The 25,434-nt window shown below is 42.3% G+C and overlaps 1 protein-coding gene across 2 annotated transcripts in view; it reads left to right on the top strand.

Moving 5' to 3' along the window:
• The first annotated feature begins 682 nt into the window (after positions 1 to 682).
• Positions 683 to 25,434, top strand: part of DNTT (DNA nucleotidylexotransferase) — a 35,835-nt gene continuing 11,083 nt past the window's right edge. For both annotated transcript variants that reach the window (XM_055253995.2, XM_055253985.2), the window contains exons 1-8: positions 683 to 949; positions 14,514 to 14,688; positions 15,420 to 15,548; positions 16,766 to 16,936; positions 18,795 to 18,866; positions 20,422 to 20,545; positions 23,930 to 24,062; positions 25,188 to 25,293. In XM_055253995.2, coding sequence (XP_055109970.1) covers positions 747 to 949; positions 14,514 to 14,688; positions 15,420 to 15,548; positions 16,766 to 16,936; positions 18,795 to 18,866; positions 20,422 to 20,545; positions 23,930 to 24,062; positions 25,188 to 25,293 — 1,113 coding nt within the window. In that variant the 5' untranslated portion in view covers positions 683 to 746. The remainder of the gene's footprint in view (positions 950 to 14,513; positions 14,689 to 15,419; positions 15,549 to 16,765; positions 16,937 to 18,794; positions 18,867 to 20,421; positions 20,546 to 23,929; positions 24,063 to 25,187; positions 25,294 to 25,434) is intronic.

Below are 25,434 nucleotides of genomic sequence, written 5' to 3'. Positions count from 1 at the left end.
GTATACAGCATTTGGAATCCAAAGAACTAAATTCAAGATCTGGCTTGGCCCCTTATTCTGTGATCTTGAATAACTGAGCCTTGGTTCTCTTGTTTATAAAATGTACCTATGTAAGTGAACAGGTGGTAATACCCACCATGAAATACTACGGAGCAGTTAGAAGCAACAGAGCAATTAGAATACGGACCTGGAAAACATAGTTCAAAGTGAAATAAAAAGGTGATTGGCAGAATGAGAAATGTAACAATGCCATTTATGTAAAATCAAAACAACCACAAGCAGAATGTAATACCCATGCAAATTACAGACATCCAGTACAGTGTAATGATTGTCTACAAAAGGAGGAGAATGCAAGTGAGTTGGGAGGTTTAAAAGGCATCAACAAATAAAGACCACAGAGGGGCCTCAGTACATTTAGAAATAAATATGCAAACAATGATGCTTCCCTACCTTCCTCACAAGGTTACTCTGAGGAGCTAATGAGATTGTGTGTATGAAAACAAAAGTTAATTGACTGTCTTCATTATGATCTCCATATTGGACAAATGAACTGAACAGAGATAAAAATTCCCCATCATACTTTGGCAGGAAGCTGTTGCCAGAGCAGCACCCATGAAGCCCTGCCCTGGCTTCAGAGTCTGGCAGTGAGATGACATCAAAACCCTTTGTGTAGGAGGGTGGCAGTCTCCCTCCCTTCTGGAGACACCACCTGATGGGCCAGCCAGAGGCAGCAGCAGCCTCTTCCCATGGATCCACCACAAGCGTCCCACTTGAGCCCTCGGAAGAAGAGACCCCGGCAGACGGGTGCCTTGATGGCCTCCTCTCCTCAAGATATCAAATTTCAAGATTTGGTCGTCTTCATTTTGGAGAAGAAAATGGGAACCACCCGCAGAGCGTTCCTCATGGAGCTGGCCCGCAGGAAAGGGTTCAGGGTTGAAAATGAGCTCAGGTAGGACAGCATCGATCTCGCTTTGTAAATAAGCAGGGGCTTTGTGAACAGCTTCTTGGGAACCCAAGGAACCTGTGTTTTCTTCCACGTGAGGAAGAGGTGATCTTCCCACTGGGAGAACAGCCGATTTGAAATCAAAGAACAACTAGTTAAGGAAAATGAGATAAGTGGGGACTGAATACAATTATATTGAAACTAGTTGACACCAAAAGATGGGATAAATTTTTTGTTTTTTGCTTTTCACTCCTATGAGATGCGTTATTTAGGGATGATAAGCAGAACACTAACTGGAAAATTTAATGCTGAACCACTCAATTCTATTCTTGACCAAATTGAACAAAGTATCACTGAGTTCAATAAAAAAGTTTTGGCTACTTTGATGCAGAAAGCATGATTTGGTTGCTTGGTTCTTACCTATACATCTGGGCGTGCTAAGGCAACTAGCATCTGTGGTGGGCTAGGATGAGTAGCCAGCTTACCACAGGCACCCAGATGTGGCCTTGATCACATTTTTCCTAAGAGTGGTCCTAGTGGGGTTCTTAGAAAGAGAGATGCTAGGTAAAGATGTATTCACTGTTAAGACAGCTCTGTCTAGGGGTGACAGACATCACGCTGAGTGAGATGTAATCAGATCCCAGGCAAGGAGGCAATAGAAGCATTTGGACCACCTAGATTGGTTCACTCACTAATCTACTCACCTTGAACAGCAATTATTCTTGTTGTTTTTCTAACTGCTATATAAGCTCTTCACTGGTCTCAAATGGAGAGAAAACAAACAAAATCCAGAAACAAATGGTATTAGAACCTTGACATAAGTGATGGTTCTGGATTAAACTGTTAAGGGGCTTGCAATGAAGGAGTAACCATTTATGCAATTGACTGCTTTGACTGTGCAAGGAATAAATTGACCACAAATTTTCAGGCAACACTATAAAAATGTTATGTGAAAAGACATTTTGATTGTAAAAATAGTCTTTGATATTTGAAAATAAAACTGACAAGCATGCCATGCAGAAGAAAATGTCAGCTTCCAAGTGTTGAGGAGACATATTTCAAAAGTCAATTTTCAGATATGTTAATGTTCACAACACCATGATTCATATGACATTGGCTTTTCATTCATTTTTTGCTAGAATGCCCCATTCAGAAATTCCTGAGTTTCCTATGGCCTTTCTTCCACCTGATTTCTCTTTGCAAGGCCTCCTTTTCTCTCTTGCTGCTTCTTTATAACCTCCTACAGCCACTCTGAATCTCATTTTCTAACATCCTTTCCAAGAAAATCCTAGATTTCATCTAACTGTTAAGCCTGCCTAATCTTACAGACTTACATAGAAGGCTAGAGTTGGAGAAGACAGGAAGATTATATAGGTAAAGAAGCCAAAAAAAATAGATTTTTTTTTTTTTGAGACAGAGTCTTGCTCTGTTGCCCAGGCTAGAGTGCAGTGGCACAATCTCGGCTCACTGCAACCTCCACCTCCTGGGTGCAAGTGATTCTCCTGCCTTAGCCTCCCGCGTAGCTGGGACTAGAGGCACGTGCCACCACAACCGGCTAATTTTTGTGTTTTTAGTAGAGACGGGGTTTCACTATGTTGATCAGGATGGTCTCTATCTCCTGACTTTGTGATCTGCCCCCCTTGGCCTCCCAAAGTGCTGGGATTACAGGCATGAGCCACCATGTCTGGCCAAAAATAGATTTTTAAAAAAGAAATTAAAAGCCTTAGCAAATATGGAACTGCTTTTCATGGTAAAGAAATTTGGCAAGGGTTAGGCAGGAAGGAAAGAACCAGAAGCACCACTAACTGGAAAGCTCTCCATTGAAATGTCCAAGCTTCCAGCAAGGACCAGCAATGAATACATACATGGTGGCTGAGGCAGGCACTCAGGGAGATGATGGGAGGTAAGTTTCTTCTGTTGGCAGGACAGCTGAAGAGGCAGCTACATGCCCCAGATGCCTGCTGCCAGGGACCAAGCCCAGGTGGTCAGGCGGCAGAGGAAGCTAACTGGTGCATGGTGAGCAAACTGCTGCTGTGCATGTGATGATGGCAAAGTTCCCAGGCTGGTAGCTCAGAAGACACATTAAATACAAATGTGCTCTATGGCGCAAAAATAAACCACAGGAAGTAGAAGTCCTAGGTCTCAAACGGAATTTCTGTGCATAGATATACAGACTTTAATTGGATAGAAAAATAAAAAGTATTGTTGGGGAAAAATCTCTAGATAAGAAATTCAGAAACCTCAAATCCTGGCTCTGAGCCTCCCCAGCCATGGGGTATGGGACAAGGTCCCCTCTCCCCCCATTGATCTTAATATCCTGATAAATGGCCTATCTGATGTGATCACCAAATGAGATAATGCATGTCAATGTGCTTTGATAAATTAAAACAGTTAAACAAATGTAAAGTGTAATTATTTTCTTGTGAATTGCTGGATCCATTGACCTTTACAGCAAAACCCTAAGGAATGGGCTCTCTCTCCACAATATGAGCTAGGTCAAATGATATCAACAAATAGAACAAAGACAGGAAGGAAACAAGTCAACATGTTGTAAGTGGTTTTTTGGGGGTGGGGGTTAGTAGGGAGAGATTATGGCTGTTTTTTATTTTCTATGTTTTCCAATATATTTATTTATTTTTTTGATACGGAGTCTCGCTCTGTCCCAGGCTGGAGTGCAGTGGCACAATCTCTGCTCACTGCAACCTCCACCTCCCAGGTTCAAGCGATACTCCTGCCTAAGCCTCCTGAACAGCTGGGACTACAGGCGCGTGTCAGCACACCCAGATAATCTTTTTTTATTTTTAATAGAGATAGGGTTTCACAATGTTGGCCAGGATGGTCTCGATCTCTTGATCTCGTGATCCGCCCACCTCAGCCTCCCAAAATGCTGGGATTACAAGCGTGAGCACCGTGCCCGGCCTCCCATATATTTTTTATAATAAGCATGTATATATATATATATATATATATATATGCATATGTGTGTGTGCACATATATACATATATATATATATATATATAGCTGTTGTTGTTGTTTTTGAGACAGGGTCTTGTTCTGTCACCCAGGCTGGAGCGCAGTGGTGCCATCTCGGCTCACTGCAACCTCCGTCTCCCAGACTCAAGGGATCCTCCCACCTCAGCCTCCCAAGTAGCTGGGACTACAGATGCAGGCCACCATGCCCGGCTAATTTTTGTAGAGATGGGGTTCCGCCATGTTTCCCAGGCTGGTCTCGGACTCCTAGCTCCTGCCTTCGCCTCCCAAAGGATTACAGGTGTGAGCCACTGTGCCCAGGCTACAATAAGCATGCATTTTAAAAATAAAAATAACAAAGAAAGCTGTTTTTTCAGCAGATAGGTAACAGTTTTCATTGTTCCTAACACATTCTTCGGCTGCCAGGAGGATTAAATTAGAGAAAAAACCTGATTCCTGCTTTACCTGGGCCTGAACACACAAATTAGAAATGGTGTACCTCAAAGTGTTGCACTGTCTGGAGCTATTTCATTCTGCAACATGCATGCAACATAATTGGGTGGAGCTTCGCTAGCATTTATGCTATATTGCAAAATAGGTGCCATTCACTGTGCCATAGGAAGCTGGTCTTAAAATGTAGATCAGGGAAAGTATTAAAACCCTTGAGGCATTTTTGCATATTTATGAAAAGAATAGTGAATTTTATTCCATGGCTAACTTCCTAAATTTTAGAGCAATTTGTCACCCAGGTCAAGCTGGAGAAGGATCAGAACCTACTGCTTGTCACTTTCTTATTTCATCCTGGGTTCCAATACATGGAGCTATTTTAAAATTTCATTCTGTCATCAACCCTCCTCCATAAACACATTAGTGTCACACGAGTCCATGTGAAGAGACCACCAAACAGGCATTGTGTGAGCGACAAGGCTGTTTATTTCACCTGGGTGCAGGCGGGCTGAGTCTGAAAAGAGAGTCAGCAAAGGGTGGTGGGATTATCATTAGTTCTTATAGGTTTTGGGATAGGCGGAGGAGTTAGGAGCAATGTTTTGTGGGCACGGGGCGGATCTCACAAAGTACATTCTCAAAGGTGGGGAGAATTACAAAGAACATTCTTAAGGGTGGGGGAGATTACAAAGTGCATTGATTGGTTAGAGTGGGGCAGAAACAAATCACAATGGTGGAATGTCATCAGTTAAGGCTATTTTCACTACTTTTGTGTATCTTTAGTTGCTTAAGGCCATCTGGTTGTATACATGCAGGTCACAGGGGATATGATGGCTTAACTTGGGCTCAGAGGCCTGACAATTAGTTAAGCTTACTCTCTGTGTCTAGACCTAAATCATTGATGTTGAGGAAGAAAATGCACGGCCAGGAAGGTTGGCTCTCCACCTTTGCATCTACCTAGCTGTTTAACACAAGTTCCATTGTTCAAGCAGCTTGACACCCACCAGAGGATGACAATCCTTCCTAGACTTCCATAGTTTATCTACAAGGGTGCCACTCGAAGGCATTGTCTTCAATGAAAGCAAGATGCAGCATCACGTCATCACCAATAAAGGGCTTTGTTAGTACCCACTCTGTGCAGTATTTGTCAGGTTGTGGAGACACAAAATAGTGGAAGACATGAGTCCTGCAAACAAGGAGTTTACAGTCAGACAGCGAAGTCGGGAATTGTACCTTTGTTGTCAACTGGAATTAAAAAAGTAGCATAGCATATATTCCAAGTTTGAACAAGTTTTCTCTAAAAAAAAAAAAAATAGAATTTACCTGCTCTTTGTACTTTTAGTCTTCTAGTATTATTTTGGTCTAGTTTTATCTAAACTGGCTGCTTGCCCTTTCCATACAGTCATTATATAACGTTTGACATGTGGATTCTGTCTCACTCATTATCTCAAAACCATTGCCTCCAAAAGTCCCTGGCAATCTCATGGTAGTAAAATGCATTATTTTTTTCCACCTGAATGTTTGTAAAGACTCTCTCCTTGACCAAACTGTAGCATGGCTTCTAGCAGTTAAGGCCATGTGCCTAGGATGGCCCCCTTTAAAATGCCTGCCTGAGAAAGTTCATCACTGCCGGGAGAATGTCCTGTTTATTCTAGCCAAACACTGGCAATAGGCAGCTGGCCCGTGAACCCTCTCTTAAAGCAGTTACTTTAGAAAGTTGCAATGATAAATCCTTTCTCTGTCCCTTTGAGATGTAAATCTTCTAACCATCCGGAACTGTCTTCCAAGGATCTGAGAAAAGCAACCCTTCAAGGAGATAACTCTGACTTTCAGATTCTGTGGGAGGGAGGGCCTAACTTCAGAGGACTTTGCTCTAATTTACACCACAAAAGTTTGCTTCTCCTCCAGATAAGCTCCAATTAACAAACCCAGATGGCCTAGTCACAGGGACCACCCCCCTACTACCCCTCAGGGGCACACCCTTCCCCTAGCAGCATACCCCAGTTTTTAAAAGTCTCATGCCTTTTGTTCCCATAAAGTTGAGTTCACTGCACACTGGAGCCTCTTTCCTATTGCCATCATTATGACTGAATATAACCATCCTTCCCACTTTAACTAGTGTCCAGCTTTGTTAATCTTTGGCAATGTTCTATTCTACACTTCAAATTTATGGTGTCTGAAATCAAAATATTCAAAGTCATTGCAAAATAAACAGAACATCAGTTGAAGGAGGTCAGTTACCTGCTCTAGAAAATAAAAGTTGAACTGGCCACTCTCCAGGCCAGGCCCAGAATCCAAATACAGATTCCCTGGTTTTCTTTACAGTTTTTCTTGCTTTTTTCCCACCACCTTGAGTGCCTTCTCCCTTTACCTCTCTGCTTCCCAGACCTTAGACTCCTGAAAGCCCCCAGAGAGAAGCCTTCCTCCCTAGAATGCTGGTGGGAGTCACTGCCTAGGATGGGCTCCCAGCTTTTCCTTTTGATGAGCAAAGGCTCTTAATCTCATCCAATTACCCCTCTCTGACTCCACAAGGCCACGTGTAGACCTCATCTACAGACTTAGACAATTTTCTTTCACATAGGAGGCCTCAAGAAATATTTGCTCAGAGAATTATTTATCTGGTGAATATAAAACCAGCCCAAGGAACTTGTGTTTACCAAGAGTAATTTTTGTAATGAATTTTTTTTCTGCAATGCATGAGTATTACTTTTGTCATCAGCAACATAATAAATATTTTATTTTTATAAATTCAAGAGCATGAGCATGGGATGTAAACTTTTTTCTTGCTCTGATCCAAATTACTTTGTATTTCAAAATTTGTGGCTTTAAATTAATAAAAATTTTCTTAATCCCATTTAAGGTGGGCCTCCGTCTCAGTCATAAGTACAGCAGGGCTGGAGACAGAAACCTGTCCTTAGTGGTGCTAGGTGCTAGTAAGAGTTTGCGATAAAACCAAACAAAACTGCATGATCTTTCTGTTCCAAGGATCCTGAAACAGATCAGTTGCTACGTGAAATTGGTAGAAGGGTTTTTAAACTGTAAACAGGTCAGTTTAACTGTAAATGACCATTGAAGACATTGTTTACAAATAAGTTCTATCTCAGATGGGAAGAATCAGGAATGACCTCTCCCTGGGAAGAAAACAGCAGGTGACCAACCATGAGGATCCAGAAAGTCAGACAGAGGGTGGGAAGGAGTCTATACCCAGGCAAATAAAAATAGCTGCCACTTTCCTCGTGGAGGGTTTTTCTAATTATACTTCGTGAGAGGCAGGACCAACTAGGAAAAGAAAGACAGGAAGAACAGGGAAATTGTTGCCTGAAGAAAAAAATGCAGAACTGAAGTCTGTGAGTTAATTCCATAACCCAGGGCTTTTCAGACATCTGAGTGCCACAGTCACGATTCTCGTAATATCTTTTACCACATCTGTTATTATAATATATACGTAATCTGTTTCTTCTGTTTGTTTTTGTTTGTTTGGGGGGAGACAAGGACTTGCTCTATCACCCAGGCTGGAGTGCAGTGGCGGGATCTCAGCTCACTACAATCTCCACCTCCTGGGTTCAAGCGATTCTCATGCCTCAGCCTCCCGAGTAGCTGAGATTACAGGCGTGGGCCACCAAACCCAGCTAATTTTTGTATTTTTAGTGGAGACGGGCTTTCACCATGTTAGCCAGGCTGATCTTGAACTCTTGACCTCAAGTGATTCGCCCACCTGGGCCTCCCAGAGTGCTGGGATTACAGGCATAAGCCACCACACATGGCCAGTGTGTTTCTTTTAATTGTCCCTAAACTGAGTCATTTCAAATAAAATTAGCCTTGTTCTAAGGAATAATATCCATAAAAACTATGATCTGAGATGCATAATTTAAAATATAGATATAAATAAACACATAGGCCTTTTAAATGTTCAGTTGTATACCTCCTAAAATTATGTCACGTACCTGCAGAGAAATGAGTACCATTTGGAAAACACAGCTGCCATTGAGGCCAAAGACTCGAGTGGGAGTCAAATCTAGGCTGGGGCAGTTCAATAGAAAAGATCTTTCTCTACACTGGTGTTTCTCAAAGTGGAGTTCTTGGGCTGTGGGGTGGTTTTAAAACATAGGTCCTCCTGTGGAGAGGGAGGGGCGATTTCCCTGTCTTTTGTGTCTGAGAGGGCTGGTGACTGATTCAACCAGTAAGGTACAGTGGAAGTGACACTGTGTGACTTTCTCTGGAACACAAGCTCTGGGACCCCAGAGACTCATGTAAGACATTGGTGTCTCCTCTTAGACCACATAAAGTTGCTTGGGTCTCCAGTCCCTAGCTGCACTGAGCCCAGCTTGCCAGCCATCCTCACCAAGGTGGCAAAATATAGAACCACAGGGAACATCAGCACCTCAGCAGAAAAATGCAGGGCAGAGAGATCACCCAGCCAAGCCTGCCTGAAGTCCTGACCCACAAAATTGTGAGATATAATAAAGTAGATGCCTTTTTAAGCCATTACATTTTGGGATCACTGGTTATGCAACAGTAGATAACAAAAACAGACTGACTATATCAGAATCACCAATGGAGCTTGTCAAAATGCATATTCCTGGGCCCCAGGTGCAATTCCCCAGGGATTCTGAAGTCTGGTAACGGGACCCAGTAATCTGAATTTTAACCTAGCTTCCTGGATGTCTCTGGTAGACACTAGAGTTTGAGAGACATTCCTTTAGAGCTATTCATTCATTCATTCATCTATCCAGTCTACCATCATCTTTTTACCATTAGTATAAATCTGGCCATGTGCTGGGCTCCAGGCATGACCCAGAGACCATGCCACTGTCCCTGCTCTCAGGGACACCAAGGACCAAGCTGGGCACCTGACAGTCAAGCACTAGTTGAAGGAGGAGACCCTGAATCTTCTTCCCTGTAGGAGGCTGAGGGACCAATGCCACTTCCCTCAGAATTGCTATAATTGGTTCAAGACCTCCCAAACTTAGTCCAAAGCACTAACAATTGGTCGTGGCCAAGAAATTAGGAGAAGATTGAATTCATTGATATTTCGGAAATAGCCATCTCAGTAGAACCTTGGAATCTCTGAGGTTGAGGTTGGCTGCTGGAGGGTTTCTGTCATCTTTTATTATAAGAAGGAAGCCAAGGTCTCTGTGGGCAAGGCAGAAACAACTTCAGCCACAATCACAGATTTATTTGCCCTTGAAAATGACATTCATGTATATTTTCCCCCAACTAGAAAAGTGACCATAGATAGTTCATTACAGAAAATGAGAAAATAAAGAAAAGCATTTCAAACACGCAAACAAAGCCCCCCTCAGGCATCTAACCACAGTCTAACAGAACGTTAAGAGGTTGCTTGAGTCAGGCACACCTGGGTTTGAATCCCAGCTTCATGTAAGCTCCCCCAGGCTTAGTTTTCCCCTCTGTGATTATATTGCCTACTGTGCAAGACTGTTGTGAGGATTAAGTAAGAATATCTGCACATGGGTGTATGTCGTTATCATTATCTTTGCTAATAGTCACGAGTATTTCTTTCTAGTCTGATTCCCTTTATATGCCAGTATTTATTGTTGGTTACTTAATAGTGCCTTGAGCCCCCACCCCTCTGTACCCCCCAGCATTCTAATGTTCCCATCAGAGGCAGGGCTGTGTCCAGAGGAATCCTAGGTGAAGAGATGGTGGCGATGGAGCCAGGGGGTAGGAGTGGATTGTGACAGGCCAGAATTTGGACAATGAGTCCAGGGCTCCCCCTTGGCACATCCATCTCCCTCAGAGGTTTAGGGAAAAGCCAGAGCCCAGAGAGCCTGACAGCCCCCCTGTGGCTGCTCCGTCTTGATGTGTGGCTATGGCAACTATTCTTTGAGGTTTTCTGGGGCAGTTCTGCATGTCCTGTAGTCTAGTTTAGTCCATATAATATTGTACATAAAATAGCAAAACACAAATTCTATGTGGCAGCAGCAAGGCAATACATTTACTGATGTTACATAGGAGGTGCTATTCCATCTGTATTTCTGCCCTTGGGAGGAAATCAGTTTTCTTATTATTATGATACCCATCCAGATGTTACTCCCTCTGCAACAAGAGGAAGTGAGCAGCTCCCTCCTTTTCCAAAGAACACAAAGTCATGGATGGCCAAGCACATAGACTTTGATGAGAACAGCCATAGGATCAAATCCCTGCTCCACCAACTAATTATTCACTGGGTGAAATTTTTAACGTCTCCAAGGCTGTCTCTTCCCTTTTTTTTTTTTTTTTGAGATGGAGTTTCGCTCTGTCGCCCAGGCTGGAGTGCAGTGGCACAATCTCAACTCACTGCAACCTCCGCCTCCCAGGTTCAAGCTATTCTTCTGCCTCAGCCTCCTGAGTAGCTGGGACTACAGGTGTGTTCCACCACGCCCAGCTAATTTTTTGTATTTTTAGTAGAGACAGGGTTTCACCGTGTTAGCCAGGATGGTCTTGATCTCCTGACCTCATGATCTGCCCACCTCAGCCTCCCAAAGTGCTGGGATTACAGGCGTGAGCCACCGCGACCGGCCTCTCTTCCCATTTTTAGATGGGAATGATCATATCTATCTCATGGCATTATTGATAATTAAATGAAGTGATGTATAAAGTGTGCCTACCAGAGTATCTAGCGCATAGTAATATTCTAACATTGTTAACATTTTCAGTATTGGAGGGTTCAGAGCAGAGAAAAAACCACTGTACCAGCCAATAGACAAACAGCTGCCACAAGACAGTGATGAGAAAGTATCAGTAGAGCACACTAGAGGCCGTGGGTCTCCTTAGTAATACTGCTCGGTAAGGGCTCGGAGCTGAAAGTGAACAAAACACAGAGACTGTGAATTGTCTGTGAGGGGCCGATGGCAACCCCGACACAAGGAAGCACATCACAGCCCAGATCTAGCTGGCCACGTGCAGAGGATCAGCTGAACTCAGGCAATACAAGACGATGGGAAATACCGTCTGGGCCACAACAGAGATTATTCTCTCAACAAAATTCTTTAAATCACTTTTGGCAAAGGACCAATTTTCAAAAAATGTTTTGAAGACCAATGCTGCTTCTTTTTTTTTTTTTTTTAAGCCACAATAAAACTATTTTGGTGATGTCAGATTACAATTAAAGTTCCTAAATGCTGACTTACAATTTCTGAACTTACCTTGTTGGGAACTAGTGGCAACCAATATTGAGCTCTGAGTAGCATTGGCTTAAGAGGTTTTGTTTGACTTTTTGGTTTTTGTGTGTGCTTAAGATTATTGTTGCTATTTTGTTTTGTTTGCTAGTTCCTTAATGAGCAGGAAGTGGGCGTTTGAATCAGAGTCTTCCTTCATATGACATACAGCCTGTCATCCACAAATTTGCTTGTATTAATTAAGAAATGCATATGGTTCTCACCCAACAATGTGAGCGCGGACATTCCCACTCTGTCTCAGAGAATCCTAGGAGAAGAGGCAGTAGGGGAAGTGGTAAGAGTGTAGGTGGTTAGGGGTCCCAGGGTTCCTCTTTAACATGCCCTTCTCCCTCTCAGGGTTAGGTAAAACTCTATTTATTGTAATAACATTATAATAAATAATAATGTATCATAAGTATAATAATATAATAATAATTCTTCCCTCCAAAGGGCAGAAATATAGATGGAAAATATAGATGGAATAACACTTCCTATTAATCCTTGATCCAAAGAATCCTTCAGGAATTTTATTATAAGTACATTTTGAAATAATATTGATCTACAATAGGGAAGTGGTTATCCGTCTTCCTTTAATCTTTGTAGAATGTTGCTTTGCCATGACTTATTTCTGCTTGGGCCTGCTGCACATCCTGCCGTCCAGATGGTCTCAGCTCTGACCCCAGCCCCACACCTCTCTCCGAGCACCAACCTCAGATCCCAACTGTCAACCAGATAGTTTAACTTGGATCTCCTGCTGTCCTTCAAATGCAGCATGCCTGAAATAAACTTCAATTCCTTCCCTCAAAGAGACACAACTCCCTAAATCTCGATTTCTACCAAAAGTGCCATTACTTTACTGTGATTAATACGCTGGAGTAATATTTGACTCCCTCCCTGACTTCATCTTTCATAGATGAGCTGATGCAGATGTCCACCATGTTTCTCCTCTGCCTTTCTGTGCCATACTGGGTTAAAATCATCTCACACTTACACTATCGTTTCATCTTCCTAAGTAGCTCCCCAACCCTCCCTACCCCATTATGCTCCCCTCCAAATCATTGTAGGTACCAGACTTGTCTTTTAAAATAACACTGTAATGCTATCAATGTTCTGCTCACAAAAGCCTTCACTGGCTCCACAACCCCAGAAAAGAAGATCAAACCTCCTCAACAGGCTTCTAAGACCCTCTAGAATGTAGTTGTCCCTACGAATTCAGCCACGTCTACAATTACTTCCCAATATAAACTCTCCACTCCAGCCCAGGCCATTCTCCTCCCTGTCCTTCTGGCCCCTGACCCTTTTCTTCCAGGAGAACCCTAAGTTCTGCCTTTTAAGTGTGTCATTCAGGACTAGACACGATCCCAGCTCTTCCACCAACCAGCTGCCTCTCCCAGCTCACACCATGTTCTTTTTCCTTCTCTGAACACGGCAGATCTTCATGCCTCATGTCTTGTCATAATTCACATCATAAGCCATCTGTTTTGTGTAACATACTAATGTCCAGGAACTTCCTTTTTCTTCTTTGGAACCCAACCTCCTACTACCATCACCACCACCACTATCACAAGGAATCTAGGGTTGTGCATATAATAGTAAATAAAAAAATACCTCATGAATCAGATTCTATCAAAAAAAGATGGAGAAAGACGAAATCAAGGAAACGAAATAGGAGGAGGAAGAGAAAATATTGCTATGTTTTCTCTTCAATGCTTGGGTATGTTGTGTGCTCATGCTATTGCTCAGATTTATAGACTATTTGAACTGAAAGGATCTTAAAAATCACTGGGTCCAATAATATAATGCTGACCATGAAGATTTATTAAAAACTAGAAATAACATACCTGGCCCAGAGAAAACAATTAAAAAAGATGAGTATCATTTACCAGCTGTGTGACCTTTAGAATGTCACTTGACCTCTCTGTTCCTCAGTTTCCTCATTTTTGAAGTGTGAATGATGTAATACTTATTGAGGAGCTAAATGAGATGATGTAGGTAAAGCACTTGGCCAATGCCTTAAACATGGTAAGTGCTCAGTACCTGCTAAGAAAAAGATCCCTGTCCATGCTTTGAAAACATGTAAAGCAAAATTTCTTGAAGGCTGGTTATAAATAATTAATTTATTATTAATAATAAACAGTGAGATCATTTAATGGGGTGTTTCTATGGTCTGAATATTTGTGTCACCCAAAATTCATAAATTGAAACCTAATCCCCAAGCCGATGATATTAGAAAGTGGGGCCTTTGGGAGGTGAGTAGGTTACGAGGGCTCCACCTAATGAATGAGATTAATGTCCTTAAAAAAGAGGCCAGAGAGCTGCCTTCCCCTTCTGCTATGTGAGGACACATAGCAGGTGCCATCTATGAAGAATGGGCCTTCACAGGACACCAAATCTGCCGACCCCTTGATCATGGACTTCCCAGCCTCCAGAACTGTGAGCAATAAGTTTCTGTTGTTTATAAATTACTCAGTCTAAGGTATTTTGTTATAGCAGCCTAAATGGATTAAGACAGTTGCTTAATCCATATAAGCATAGCTATATCTGTACCTATTTCTATGTCTACTTTGGATCATGATATAAAATGTATTTCTAACTGTGGGTCACAGTCAAACAAGTTTGAAAGCCATTAGATTATTAAAGTCCTCCACTAGTAAAAATGGAGCAGCATGCCAAAACCTCATGTGAAATGCTAGGTGCTACTTTAAGAGCAATTTCATCTTCCATCTTCTCTGGACCTTGGTTTTCCACCAACACCTCAGTCCTGCTAATGTTGTCTTTATTTTTCATGCATCTGACATGTAACCCCCAGACCACTGTTGCCATGCTAATTAATGTAGAGCGAATTCCCTTGCATGGAGGCCTAAATTCTCCACACCTATGGTTAGGTCTAGCATGTGTCTTTTTCCATCAAATGGAATGCTCGGAAACCTTGAGGAAAGAGGGGAGCTTCTGATTTTGAAAGATGCTTCAGCTGGTAACTCTGTCTTGCATTTTGCAGTGATTCCGTCACCCACATCGTAGCAGAGAACAACTCTGGTTCGGATGTTCTGGAGTGGCTTCAAGTACAGAAAATACAAGTCAGCTCACAACCAGAGCTCCTTGATGTCTCCTGGCTGATAGAATGTATAGGAGCAGGGAAACCAGTGGAGATGACAGGAAAACACCAGCTCGTTGTAAGTGTCATGGATGTGATTTTCACTGTTCTTTGCTTGATGGTTAAGAACACAGGCTTAGAATCAACGGAGGTGGGGTAAACCCTAGATTCTCTGCTTACTTCCTGTGTGACCTTGGGCAAGTCACTTAGCTTTACTGAGCTTCAGTTTCTTCCTTTATAATATGACATAACAATAATGCCAGCCTCACAAAATGGTCATGAAGATTAGAGTAACATACATGTAAAGCACTTAACACAGTGTGTTAAGTATAGTAGGCATCTAATGAGTGGTAGCTATTTTCCTGAACACACTTCTACACAAATATTTCAAAATATTTAAGCCTTGATACTCTGGCAGCCAGAAAAGCAGGAGATTCCTTTTTTTCTCTCACTGTGATCGTTCAGAAAACAAAACAAAACAAACAAAACAAAAAGTTAAGCTCTCAATTCCAAATATTTGAGCAATTGTGCTAGAATCTTTGGGAAGAGGGCTTGGACCATAACTACATAAGTTCATAGAAAAGGAAGATGATATTTAATTGATAGGTCTTTTCATGTTATTTTTCTGATTTCAAAAATAATACATGTTGATAATAGCAAGTTCAAATATTAGAGATGTATATAACATAAATTTTGAGTCTCCTATAATTTTATCCTCCAACCACAGACAACTACTTCCAAATTTTTTCCATACATATCTATTATTACTATTAATTTTTATTGAAAATGGATGCTTATGCATTTGTCTAGGTGAGAAGAGACTATTCAGATAGCACTAACCCAGGCCCCCCGAAGACTCCACCAATTGCTGTACAAAAGATCTCCCAGTATGCGTGTCAGAGAAGAACCACTTTAAACAACTGTAACCAGATATTCACGGTAACGGGACTTTACATCAACACCCAGGGCAAACGAAGGGCTTGCAGCTTCTTTCTGTGGACCGCAAATTAAATTATAAATTTTTCTGAAAACCTGGGAAAGTTTTCCTCCCACCTACCCACAGCCCTAGCCTGATCTCTGATCCTTCTATCCTTCTTTCTATCGAGAATGGGTCTCCTTCCTTCCTGGAAATGGACAAATACATATAAGTTATATTCTTTAGAGACAGCGGATTACTATTTACAGAGAGTTGTCATTAATGGGCACAACACTTGTCAAAGGCAAATATTCTGAAAAACCGAGTACTGGAATTAGTCCAAAACATAGTAAGAGCAAATTACATAGAAATGGTAACAATGCATCAACAGCCTTTGCGGAGAAACCAAAAAACTGAACAAACCTAGCCTTTCTGATATTCGCTAGTTTGGGCAGGTCAATTTCTCTCTCTGAGCCTGTTTCCTCATCTATTCAAAAAGAAATTGGAAGGATCATATCTAAAGCTCCACTCAGCCCTCAGATTGGTGATTGTGTTTTGAATGGCCCTAAAACCCACAACTGCTTGTCTGCTAGCCTAGAGTCAGTGGTTAGCTGGATGAAACATGTAGTAGTCGATCAATACAGAGCTTCTCATTTCTAGACTTCCAGCTCCACGTCTGTGTTGGAAAGACCAGGAAATTGTAGCTACTGGATATGCTGAGCATGAGATCACGCAGCTACAGCTGCTTCCTCCCCTGCTAGAAATACAAACATGCCCTACCTTAAATAATCTTGGCTCTGGGTCTGTGTGACCTAGGACTACACTCATTCATTCAACAAGCCTGTGTTAAGTGCTGTGTTTTATGGGGATACTCAGTGATCAAGGCAGAATTCTAGCCACAGGCTAGTGGGAAGATACTACAGAAGGGGGGATTATGCTGAGTCATGACTAGCAAGATGCTGTGAGCACCAAAGCATTTTTTAGTTAAATCATCTGTGAATGTTTAATAGCAGTGTACTCCAAGTTTCCGTATAATGCACTCTGGTACCTGTCTTTTCAATTCAACTCTACTCCATGCCACCAGAGAGGAATACAAGGGTATGGGAGACCCCCTCCTGACCTAGATGGAAACATGCAAGTGGTATTCCAATATTTAAAGAAGGGCAAGAGGCATTTGTGAGTGACCACTGTCTCAGGGGCTTGGAAGCAGATCTCTTGCTTATCTGGTTTTATCCTTCAGGATGCCTTTGATATATTGGCTGAAAATTGTGAGTTTAGAGAAAATGAAGACTCTTGTGTGGCATTTATGAGAGCAGCTTCTGTATTGAAATCTCTGCCATTCACAATCATCAGTATGAAGGACACAGAAGGAATTCCCTGCCTGGGGTCCAAGGAGAAGGGTATCATAGAGGTAAGTGTGAAATGGGATTTGTCCCACTTCCCAATGGGTAGGTGGGGATGGGGGAGAAAGAGATGTAGCTAACAGATTTTCCTGTCAACTATGTAGATGTGGTGTACATCACAAATTTTCCTTTATACATATTCCTCTTTCTCTCCTCTGTCTCTCTCTCTCTCTCTCTGTGTTTATTTATATATATATACACACACACACACATATATATATGTTAGGGGTTGTGAATATCCTAGTCACATGGCACCAAAATACGTTAGTGGTGGCAGGTGTCAGAGTTACTGATAGTGAATCCGTTCGGGTCTGCAGCAACCCCAATTATTGCTTCCGCAGAAGAAAGAATTCGACTGAGGGGCATAAGGCAGAAAAAGAGACTGAGGCAAGTTTCAGAGCAGGAGTGGAAGTTTATTAAAAAGCTTTAGAGCAGGAAAGACACGAAAGCACACTTGGAAGAGACCCAAGTGGGCAACTTGGAGGACAAGTGCAGCGTTTGACCTTTTGACTTGGGGTTTTATACGCTGGCATACTTCCGGGGTCCTGCGTCACTTTTCCCATGATTCTTCCCTTAGGGTGAGCCACCCGCATGCACAGTGCCCGCCTTGTGCTTGGGAGGGGAGCATGCCCAGTGTGTCTACTGGAGTTGTATGCATGCTCACCTGAGGCATTCTTCCCTTTTCCCGTGGAATGCTCCGGAAAGTCATACTCTGCCATTTTGTTTCTTAATGTGCATGCTCATGCCCACTCGCCCAATTCCTGAGATTTTAATGGAAGCTGCTGATTACCAATTTCAAGTGTTTTTATCTATTGGGAAATTGCCTCTCCCTGGCACCTGCTGTGACTAATCATTTTATAGGGTGACAACTGCCAGACCATCAGGGAATTGCCTCTCTCTAGCACTGGCTGCAACTAATTATCATTTTAGAGAGATACTGTGATAACTGCTGGACCATCACCTGATGGTCGCCTGACATTCCTGGTTTGGAGGGGGAGCCCTCTCCTGCCCTGCTCATGCCTGACTAGCTACCTACTGTAACATATAAATAGATAAAGCCATGTTATTTATAATCCGTACCCTAATATTATCACAGCTGGAGCTACATGGAACCAGCTAGTAGAAAGAAAACTCTCCCATATTGTTATTAATCATAGTGAAAATTTCAAGTGGCCTAAATCTTGACAGCAGGGAAATGGTCTGATTTCCATCAGTTCCACCTGGGGGCGCCACCTTAGAGCAGTGGTGCGTTTGACATGAAGTGGAGGTGGTTCTACAGCTCTCCAGGGAGAGCGCCAGAGGTTGTGCTTATTTAATGAACGGTGTTTAGGGATTCCCCAGGAAAGCAAGTTGGTCATCTGGTCGTAAGGTTCTGTATAGTCAAGTGCAAGGTATATTATTCAAGGACAATTATCCCAACTCTACTCAGAGGAAGGGGGCTCTGAGCTAGACATCACAAGAGCTTGAATGTAGATTGGCTTTTTTGTGGGTCCAAAATTAACCTTCTCAATGGAAAAGTCTTCTTATTTCAGTAAGGTCATATTCACTGAAGAGAAAATTATCACTAATATTTGGACATACATTTTTCAGTGAATATTTTGGTTTGGGATTCTATAGATCTGGATCTTAACCATTTGTATCTTTGTTCATAAGGATCGTAAAGGGGTCCTTGGATATATGATGAGCTAGCATTTTCAAGATTGTAGGGAAACGTCTTGTTTTCTCCAGATCAATTAGGGAAATACCCCTGCATATGATGCATGCACATTTCATGAGAAACCAAACTACTAGGTCCATGAATTTGAGAGTCTTAGACAGTAATTGTCCAACATCACTAATATAAAATATTTTTCAACTGTCCATTAGGAGATTATTGAAGACGGAGAAAGTTCTGAAGTTAAAGCTGTGTTAAATGATGAACGATATCAATCCTTCAAAGTAAGTGATTTTACATATATTTATTGAAAATGGTTTTTCAGTTAATCTTATTACTTATTCTGGCTGGTTGTATTAGTCAGCTTGGGCTGTGATAACAAAATACAGAGATGGGGTGGCTTAAACAACAGAAATTTATTTTCTCACCATTCTGGAGGCTAAAAGTTCTGGATCAAGATGTCAGCAGGGTCAGTTTCTGGTGAGGGTTCTCTTTCTGTCTTCTTGCTGTGTCCTCACATGCTCCCCTGCTCACGTGGTGAGAGAGAGACAGAGAGAACAAGCAATCTTTCTGATGTCATAAAGACACTAATCCTGGGCCGGGCACCATAGCTCATGCCTGTAATCCAAGCACTTTGGGAGGCGAAGGCGGGTGCACTTGAAGCCAGGAATTCGACCAGCTTGGCCAACATGGTGAAACCCCATCTTTTTACAAAAATATAAAAATTAGGTGTGGTGGGGCATGCCTGTAATTCCAGCTACTTGGGAGATTGAGACATGGGAATCGCTTGAGTCTGGGAGGCAGAGGTTGCAGTGAGCTGAGATCACACCACTGTACTCCAGCCTGGGTGATAGAGTGAGACTGTCTCAAAAACAAAACAAACAAAAAGACACTAATGCCATCATGAGAGCCCCACTCTCATGACCTCAAAAGCCCTGTCTTAAATGCCGTCATACTGGGGATTAGGACTTCAACATACAAATTGGGTTGGGAGGGGGAATTCCGTCCATAGCTTTGGTCTAGGAAGAAAATGCCTAAATAAATTCACGTGCCCAGATTATTGCCATGCTGTCGTGATGTACAAATTGCCTTACCCTCCAAGAGTCTGTCACTCATGGGTACAAACATCATGGGACATGAGGACCATGGGGGGTTGGTGGGGACAGGACGGAACTGCTCTTAAAGAGCAGATTTGTGTCTGAAAATCTCCTTACTGCATCTCCATTTACTTGGAAGCAGGGTTTATTACCTCCCAATTTTCCCTACCTTAGACTTGCAGGTGGAAGGGACTTCCACCAGTCCCTTCAAAGCAAAAGTGATGTATGGGCCTAAAATATGGCCATGAGCAGGAGCACAGGCTTGGAGTGTAAATAGACCGGGGTTTAAATTTGGGCTGTGCCACTTCCCACCTGTGTGATGGTGGAGAAACTATATAACCTACATGAGCATCTCTTTTCAAAATGTGAGGGCACCTATGAAGAGCATGAGTGTCTGTAAGAGACCCAGCAAAGGGGAGAGCCCTATAGAGATAGCGTATCACTCACAGACAGTACAGGCAGGCCGTCAGTTAGACTATACCTAAGCCCTGCACAGGTGCCAGAACCTGCTTGTTACTTCTGGGTTTCATTTTGTAATGCCACATGTCAAGAAAGGACTCACCTGAAATAAAAAATGCCCTTAAAAATAACCATCACACACCTGCTCATCATATTCAGGAGAAACTAGGTCAAAGATTTGCTTATACTTTTTCTTCCTTGCCTGAGACCTAGAAAGCGTCATGACTGGGATGTCGTAATGATTATCTTAGAGACTGATGGCATGCCTTTCTCCCCATTTTAGCTCTTTACTTCTGTATTTGGAGTGGGGTTGAAGACTTCTGAGAAGTGGTTCAGGATGGGTTTCAGAACTCTGAGTAAAGTAAGGTCGGACAAAAGCCTGAAATTTACACAAATGCAGAAAGCAGGTAAATTGTCTATCCTAAAAGTCATTGTTGCTACGGGCTGGTCAGGTCATGGTGGAGCTCTAAGTCAGTTACACTGCAACTCCAATCTGGGAGAGCTGGGACACTTCTTTGAGGTCCGTTGATGCTTGGATCTAAATCTTAGCTCCAGCAGTTTCAGCTGTGTGATCTTGAGCAAGTTGGTTAAAATCTTTGAACCTTAGTTACCTAATCTATGAAAGGGAAATAACATTGATACTTAGCTGAGAAGTCAATCAGATAATGCAGGCAATGCCTCAGCACTGTGTCTGGCACTGAGCAAAGGCGCCCTCCACGGTGGCTGTTGGTGGTTCTTCACCCAAATGTCAAGCCAGGTTGTGCTGCTGATCTGGTCCTTACTGACTCTTCTGGACATTGGGTCCTGGCTGTCTCCCTGGGTAAGAGTTGTGGGTGAAGAGTCAAAGACAGAAGGGTTGGCTGCTAAAGAATACTTGAACAAACTAGAGTTGTTGCCTGGCACAAATGTGAAGATGCTCTAGAAACTGTAAAACACCAGGAAAATAGAAGGGAAATGGTGGAAATCTAGGCGCAGGGTTGATATACCCAACCAGGACTCTTTAGCCTAAGAGAAGACCGTGGTGGAACACGAGTGCTGTCGTCACCCACCTGAAAGCCTGGCACAGCCTCTCAGAGGTTGAAGGTAGCCTGGTCACTTCCATTTATGAGGCTCCCAGTAAGTTTTTTAAAAATGAAGGAATGGCAATACAGTGTGAAAAAAATTGTGTGTTTAAAAAAATGTTTACTTTTAACAAGCAATAAAAATACAATACAGTTGTGATTCAAAAGTGAATCACAGCCACAGTCTCTACTTATTTTTTGTAAAGTTGCTAATCTTTGAAAGATTGCTAATAATACAATGCCACATAGGAAATAAAAGAGTCTAAGAAAAAAAGATCCAGTGTTTATATTCCAGGACCCTGAAAGCACACGTTTAATAAGCATGATTTACACCAGTTCTCAAGATGCCATTCAAAAGAAATTTAAATAAGTATTAAACATAAGTAGCAAGTAAATGGTTTGGAATGATGAGTAAAGACTCAATGCTTACAGAGAAATTGGGAGGCAATATAGTGTTTCATTTGGATGAAACCCTTATCAAATGACGTCCAGTACTCTCAGGATCTAAGGGCTTCCAATTCCCTAGCTTTGTAAACTGGATTTTTGCTCTTCCTGTTGAGCTTTTCCAACCCTTTGAATGAAGCAGCTTTATTCATTTAGTCAATCGGTGATTTCTATCGAACTGTTTAATGCTACCAGTTCTATGCAGAAATCAAGGAATGCCCTCCCATTATACTTATACCCCCACAAGTAGTTATAGGCACCCCTTGGAGCAGCACTACAATGAATGGAATTGCCAATGGGAATAGCTTAGAATACTGTGAAGGGTAAGCTAATTGAACATACTGAAAGGACAATTCATGAGTCAGATGGATAACCTGATTCGGTTTTACTTATATTTGCACTTGATTGAAGTTCCCTGAGGCTTGAGCATGCACATGCCACGTTTGCCTTGAAAAGTCAATTTATGAACTATAGCAGCACATATTTAACCTTATACTGTGTGACAAGTTTCCTGTAATAAGTTAGTGGCCCTGCCATACCAAAAAGGAAAGCCAATTAAATTACTTTCATGGATGTCAACAAATCATCATAGTCTTACATGTTCATTCCTGATAGTTGCATATCTTCTTAAAGAAATAGTTGTGAGGCCGGGTGCGGTGGCTCACGCTTGTAATCCCAGCACTTTGGGAGGCCGAGGCGGGCGGATCACGAGGTCAGGAGATCGAGACCACGGTGAAACCCCGTCTCTACTAAAAATACAAAAAATTAGCCGGGCATGGTGGCAGGCGCCTGTAGTCCCAGCTACTCGGAGAGGCTGAGGCAGGAGAATGGCGTGAACCCGGGAGGCGGAGCTTGCAGTGAGCCGAGATTGCGCCACTGCACTCCAGCCTGGACGACAGAGCGAGACTCCGTCTCAAAAAAAAAAAAAAAAAAAAAAAAAAGAAATAGTTGTGAATCCTGACTTTTGGATCATGTATATCACTGCATAAGCACAGGTGTTTGTGGTTACCCAGTGAGTTGTACTTTGAATATTAGTCATGATGACAGTTTCTGTATTAGAGCCTAATAGAGCATTGCTTCTTAGATCAAACTCCTCATGCTCACAAAAATGGCCATGTTGCAATAATTTTTAGAAATGTGGCTTTTTAATAAAAATAAAAAATAAGTATCATATTGAAATAAAGAAAGTAGTGTTCCACAAGTGGTGTGGTTTGGTATTGGACACAGTTTATAGGTGTATTCATATGAATACCGCTTTCTCTTGGTCTTGCCAGCATGTTTCTGTGACTGTCCCCATTAGAGATAACATGGGAAATTTGGCAGGGTGTGCAAGCCAAATGCAACCCTGCTGCCTCCCTTCCACAATCCCAGGGTGAGAAACAAGGACCAATAGATGTACTCTTTTCATTTCAGAGGGCCAGTGGTAGGTGAGATCGCAAAGAAGTAGACTTAGGCTTTTCAAAAGAAAGAACTGGCGCAACAGAGTTTACAATTAGGAAACAGGCTCCTCTGGAGGTATCAGAGTTCCCCATTATTAGAGTCCAGCAGAGTTTGAATGGCCCCCTCTTGGAGACCCTAGATAGGAGAGCAGTGATGCTGAAGCATGATTTGATGTCCCTCAGGCTCTATGGATCTAATCACCGGCCTCATCTCCTCGCCAATACTTCACCCCAATCCTTGGAGATAAGCTTCCCTTCTCCTTTGCTCCTTCCCTCCAAATCTCCCTCCACCTGTGGGAACCACCAAGTTAGCTTTTCATCATAACAACTCTGAACTTTCATTAATTCATGCTGGTCGGGCAAAGAAGCAACAAGCTAAACCACCTAAGATATTTCCTGCCTTGCTTCAGACACACATCCACCGTGCTCCTATTCTTGACTTTAATTTTTTAATGGATCCACCACCTTCCAACTCTAAACCTCCTCATCCCAAATCTTTATGCGTTACCTTTTGAAAAGTAGTAGGACACAGCTTATTGATCAAGAACGCTGGTTCTTCAGTAGGACGTCAGATCTGAACAGTTTGGATTCCAGAGGGATGTGATATATTGTCTCCTTCTTAGGAAATTGTAAGCCTCTGGGTTAGAAAACAAAGAACCATTGTTACCCTGAAAAATTCACAACCAAGAGAACCACATGGATTATTCTGTCTCTATGGGAATGGAGTTTGGTGTTGATGCCTGTAGTCATGTTAGCTCTATTGTGGGGACAGAATCCCCTTCTACTGAGGGCTGGTTGTTTCACACACGCATCACTCTCTCCATTGACCTGTCATATGGCCTCTCAGGATTTCTGTATTATGAAGACCTTGTCAGCTGTGTGACCAGGGCAGAAGCAGAGGCCGTCAGTGTGCTGGTTAAAGAGGCCGTCTGGGCATTTCTTCCGGATGCTTTCGTCACCATGACTGGAGGGTTCCGGAGGTAAATAACTTGGATGGCTTTGCCTCCTCTGCCCTAATACTTCAGTGGCTCCCTGACTCGGACAGGCATCTGAAATGGCACAAAAGGCTTTTTGTGATCTGGTGCCAGCTTCTTTCTGCAGCTTTATCTCCTGCCCCTCACATTTCATTTCGGCAACCCCAAATGGCTTGTCATCCCCTGCACATTCAGAGCTGTTTCTTGCCTTGTTGCTTTGCTTACTCAGACTTTTCTGCTTTGACTGCTGTTCCTCAAACTTTCGCTTGGCTGACTTCCCCTCATTCTTTAAGACTCAATTTAGATGGCACCTCCTCCAGAAAGCCTTCCTTGACTCCCTCCTTCTCCATGCTGAATTAGTGCCCCCTCTTCCATGCTCCCTGAATACCTGCAAAGCCCTTGATCCACAGAGTTACAGTGATTTGTTCCTGTGTATGGTTTCTCCACTAAGTTTGTAGAGCTTAGTTCTCAGCAAGACTAGTGCATGATGCCTAGCACAAAGTAGGTGCTCAAGAAATCTTGAGTCAATAAATGACTGACTGAATGAGTTCATGAATGAGTGAACACTTCACAGGGATGTGGGTGGTGGTTGGATATTGAGGCCTACATTTCAGAAAGGGATTTCTTTCCTCCAACAGCCTCCTCCACCTCTTTCTCCAGCCCTCTTACCTGGTGGCTGTTGGCCATTCTAACAAAATAGGTTTGGGGCAAGGGAGAAAGTAAGAGAAGATCAAATCTAAGATAACGCCTTTACTCCATGTCGTAATTCCAAGAACACTACCTTGTATTATGTGAATACAATTCTTGGTTTGCTTGTTGTCATGCTTGTCTCCATGTGTGTATGTGTGGGTGCATGTAGGTTTGTGTGAGTGTGTAGAATAAATAATTTTTTGTTATTTTTTGCCCAGATATACATAATCACATACATGCTATATATGACTTTTTCTGTGTCATAAATTTATTTTGTAAGGAATAGAGATGTGTAACCAAGGATATTTTGTTTCTTAAAAAAAGGTCAAGATCCTTCTATGTTGCAAATCTTAAGCATAAGGCATAGAAACAAAGGTGATTTTTTAAAAATGAAGACTAAAATCTAATTGATTTCCATCTTATACTGCTTTTGAAAATTAGGGGTAAGAAGATGGGGCATGATGTAGATTTTTTAATTACCAGCCCAGGAGCAACAGAGGACGAAGAGCAACTTTTACAGAAAGTGATGAACTTATGGGAAAAAAAGGTGAGAAGAAGAAAAATGAAAAATACATGCACACTCAAACATTATGTTAACACTTGAATTTTGCACATTACTTGCCTTATAATTGTGTAATGACCATCTAATCAATTGCAGCAGCTTATACAAAGCCATATGACCTACAAT

The sequence above is a fragment of the Symphalangus syndactylus genome, chromosome 2, assembly GCF_028878055.3.
Source record: "Symphalangus syndactylus isolate Jambi chromosome 2, NHGRI_mSymSyn1-v2.1_pri, whole genome shotgun sequence".
NCBI lineage: Eukaryota > Metazoa > Chordata > Mammalia > Primates > Hylobatidae > Symphalangus > Symphalangus syndactylus.
The sequence above is the reverse complement of the archived record's forward strand: the minus strand, read 5'-3'. Positions and strand labels throughout refer to the sequence as shown.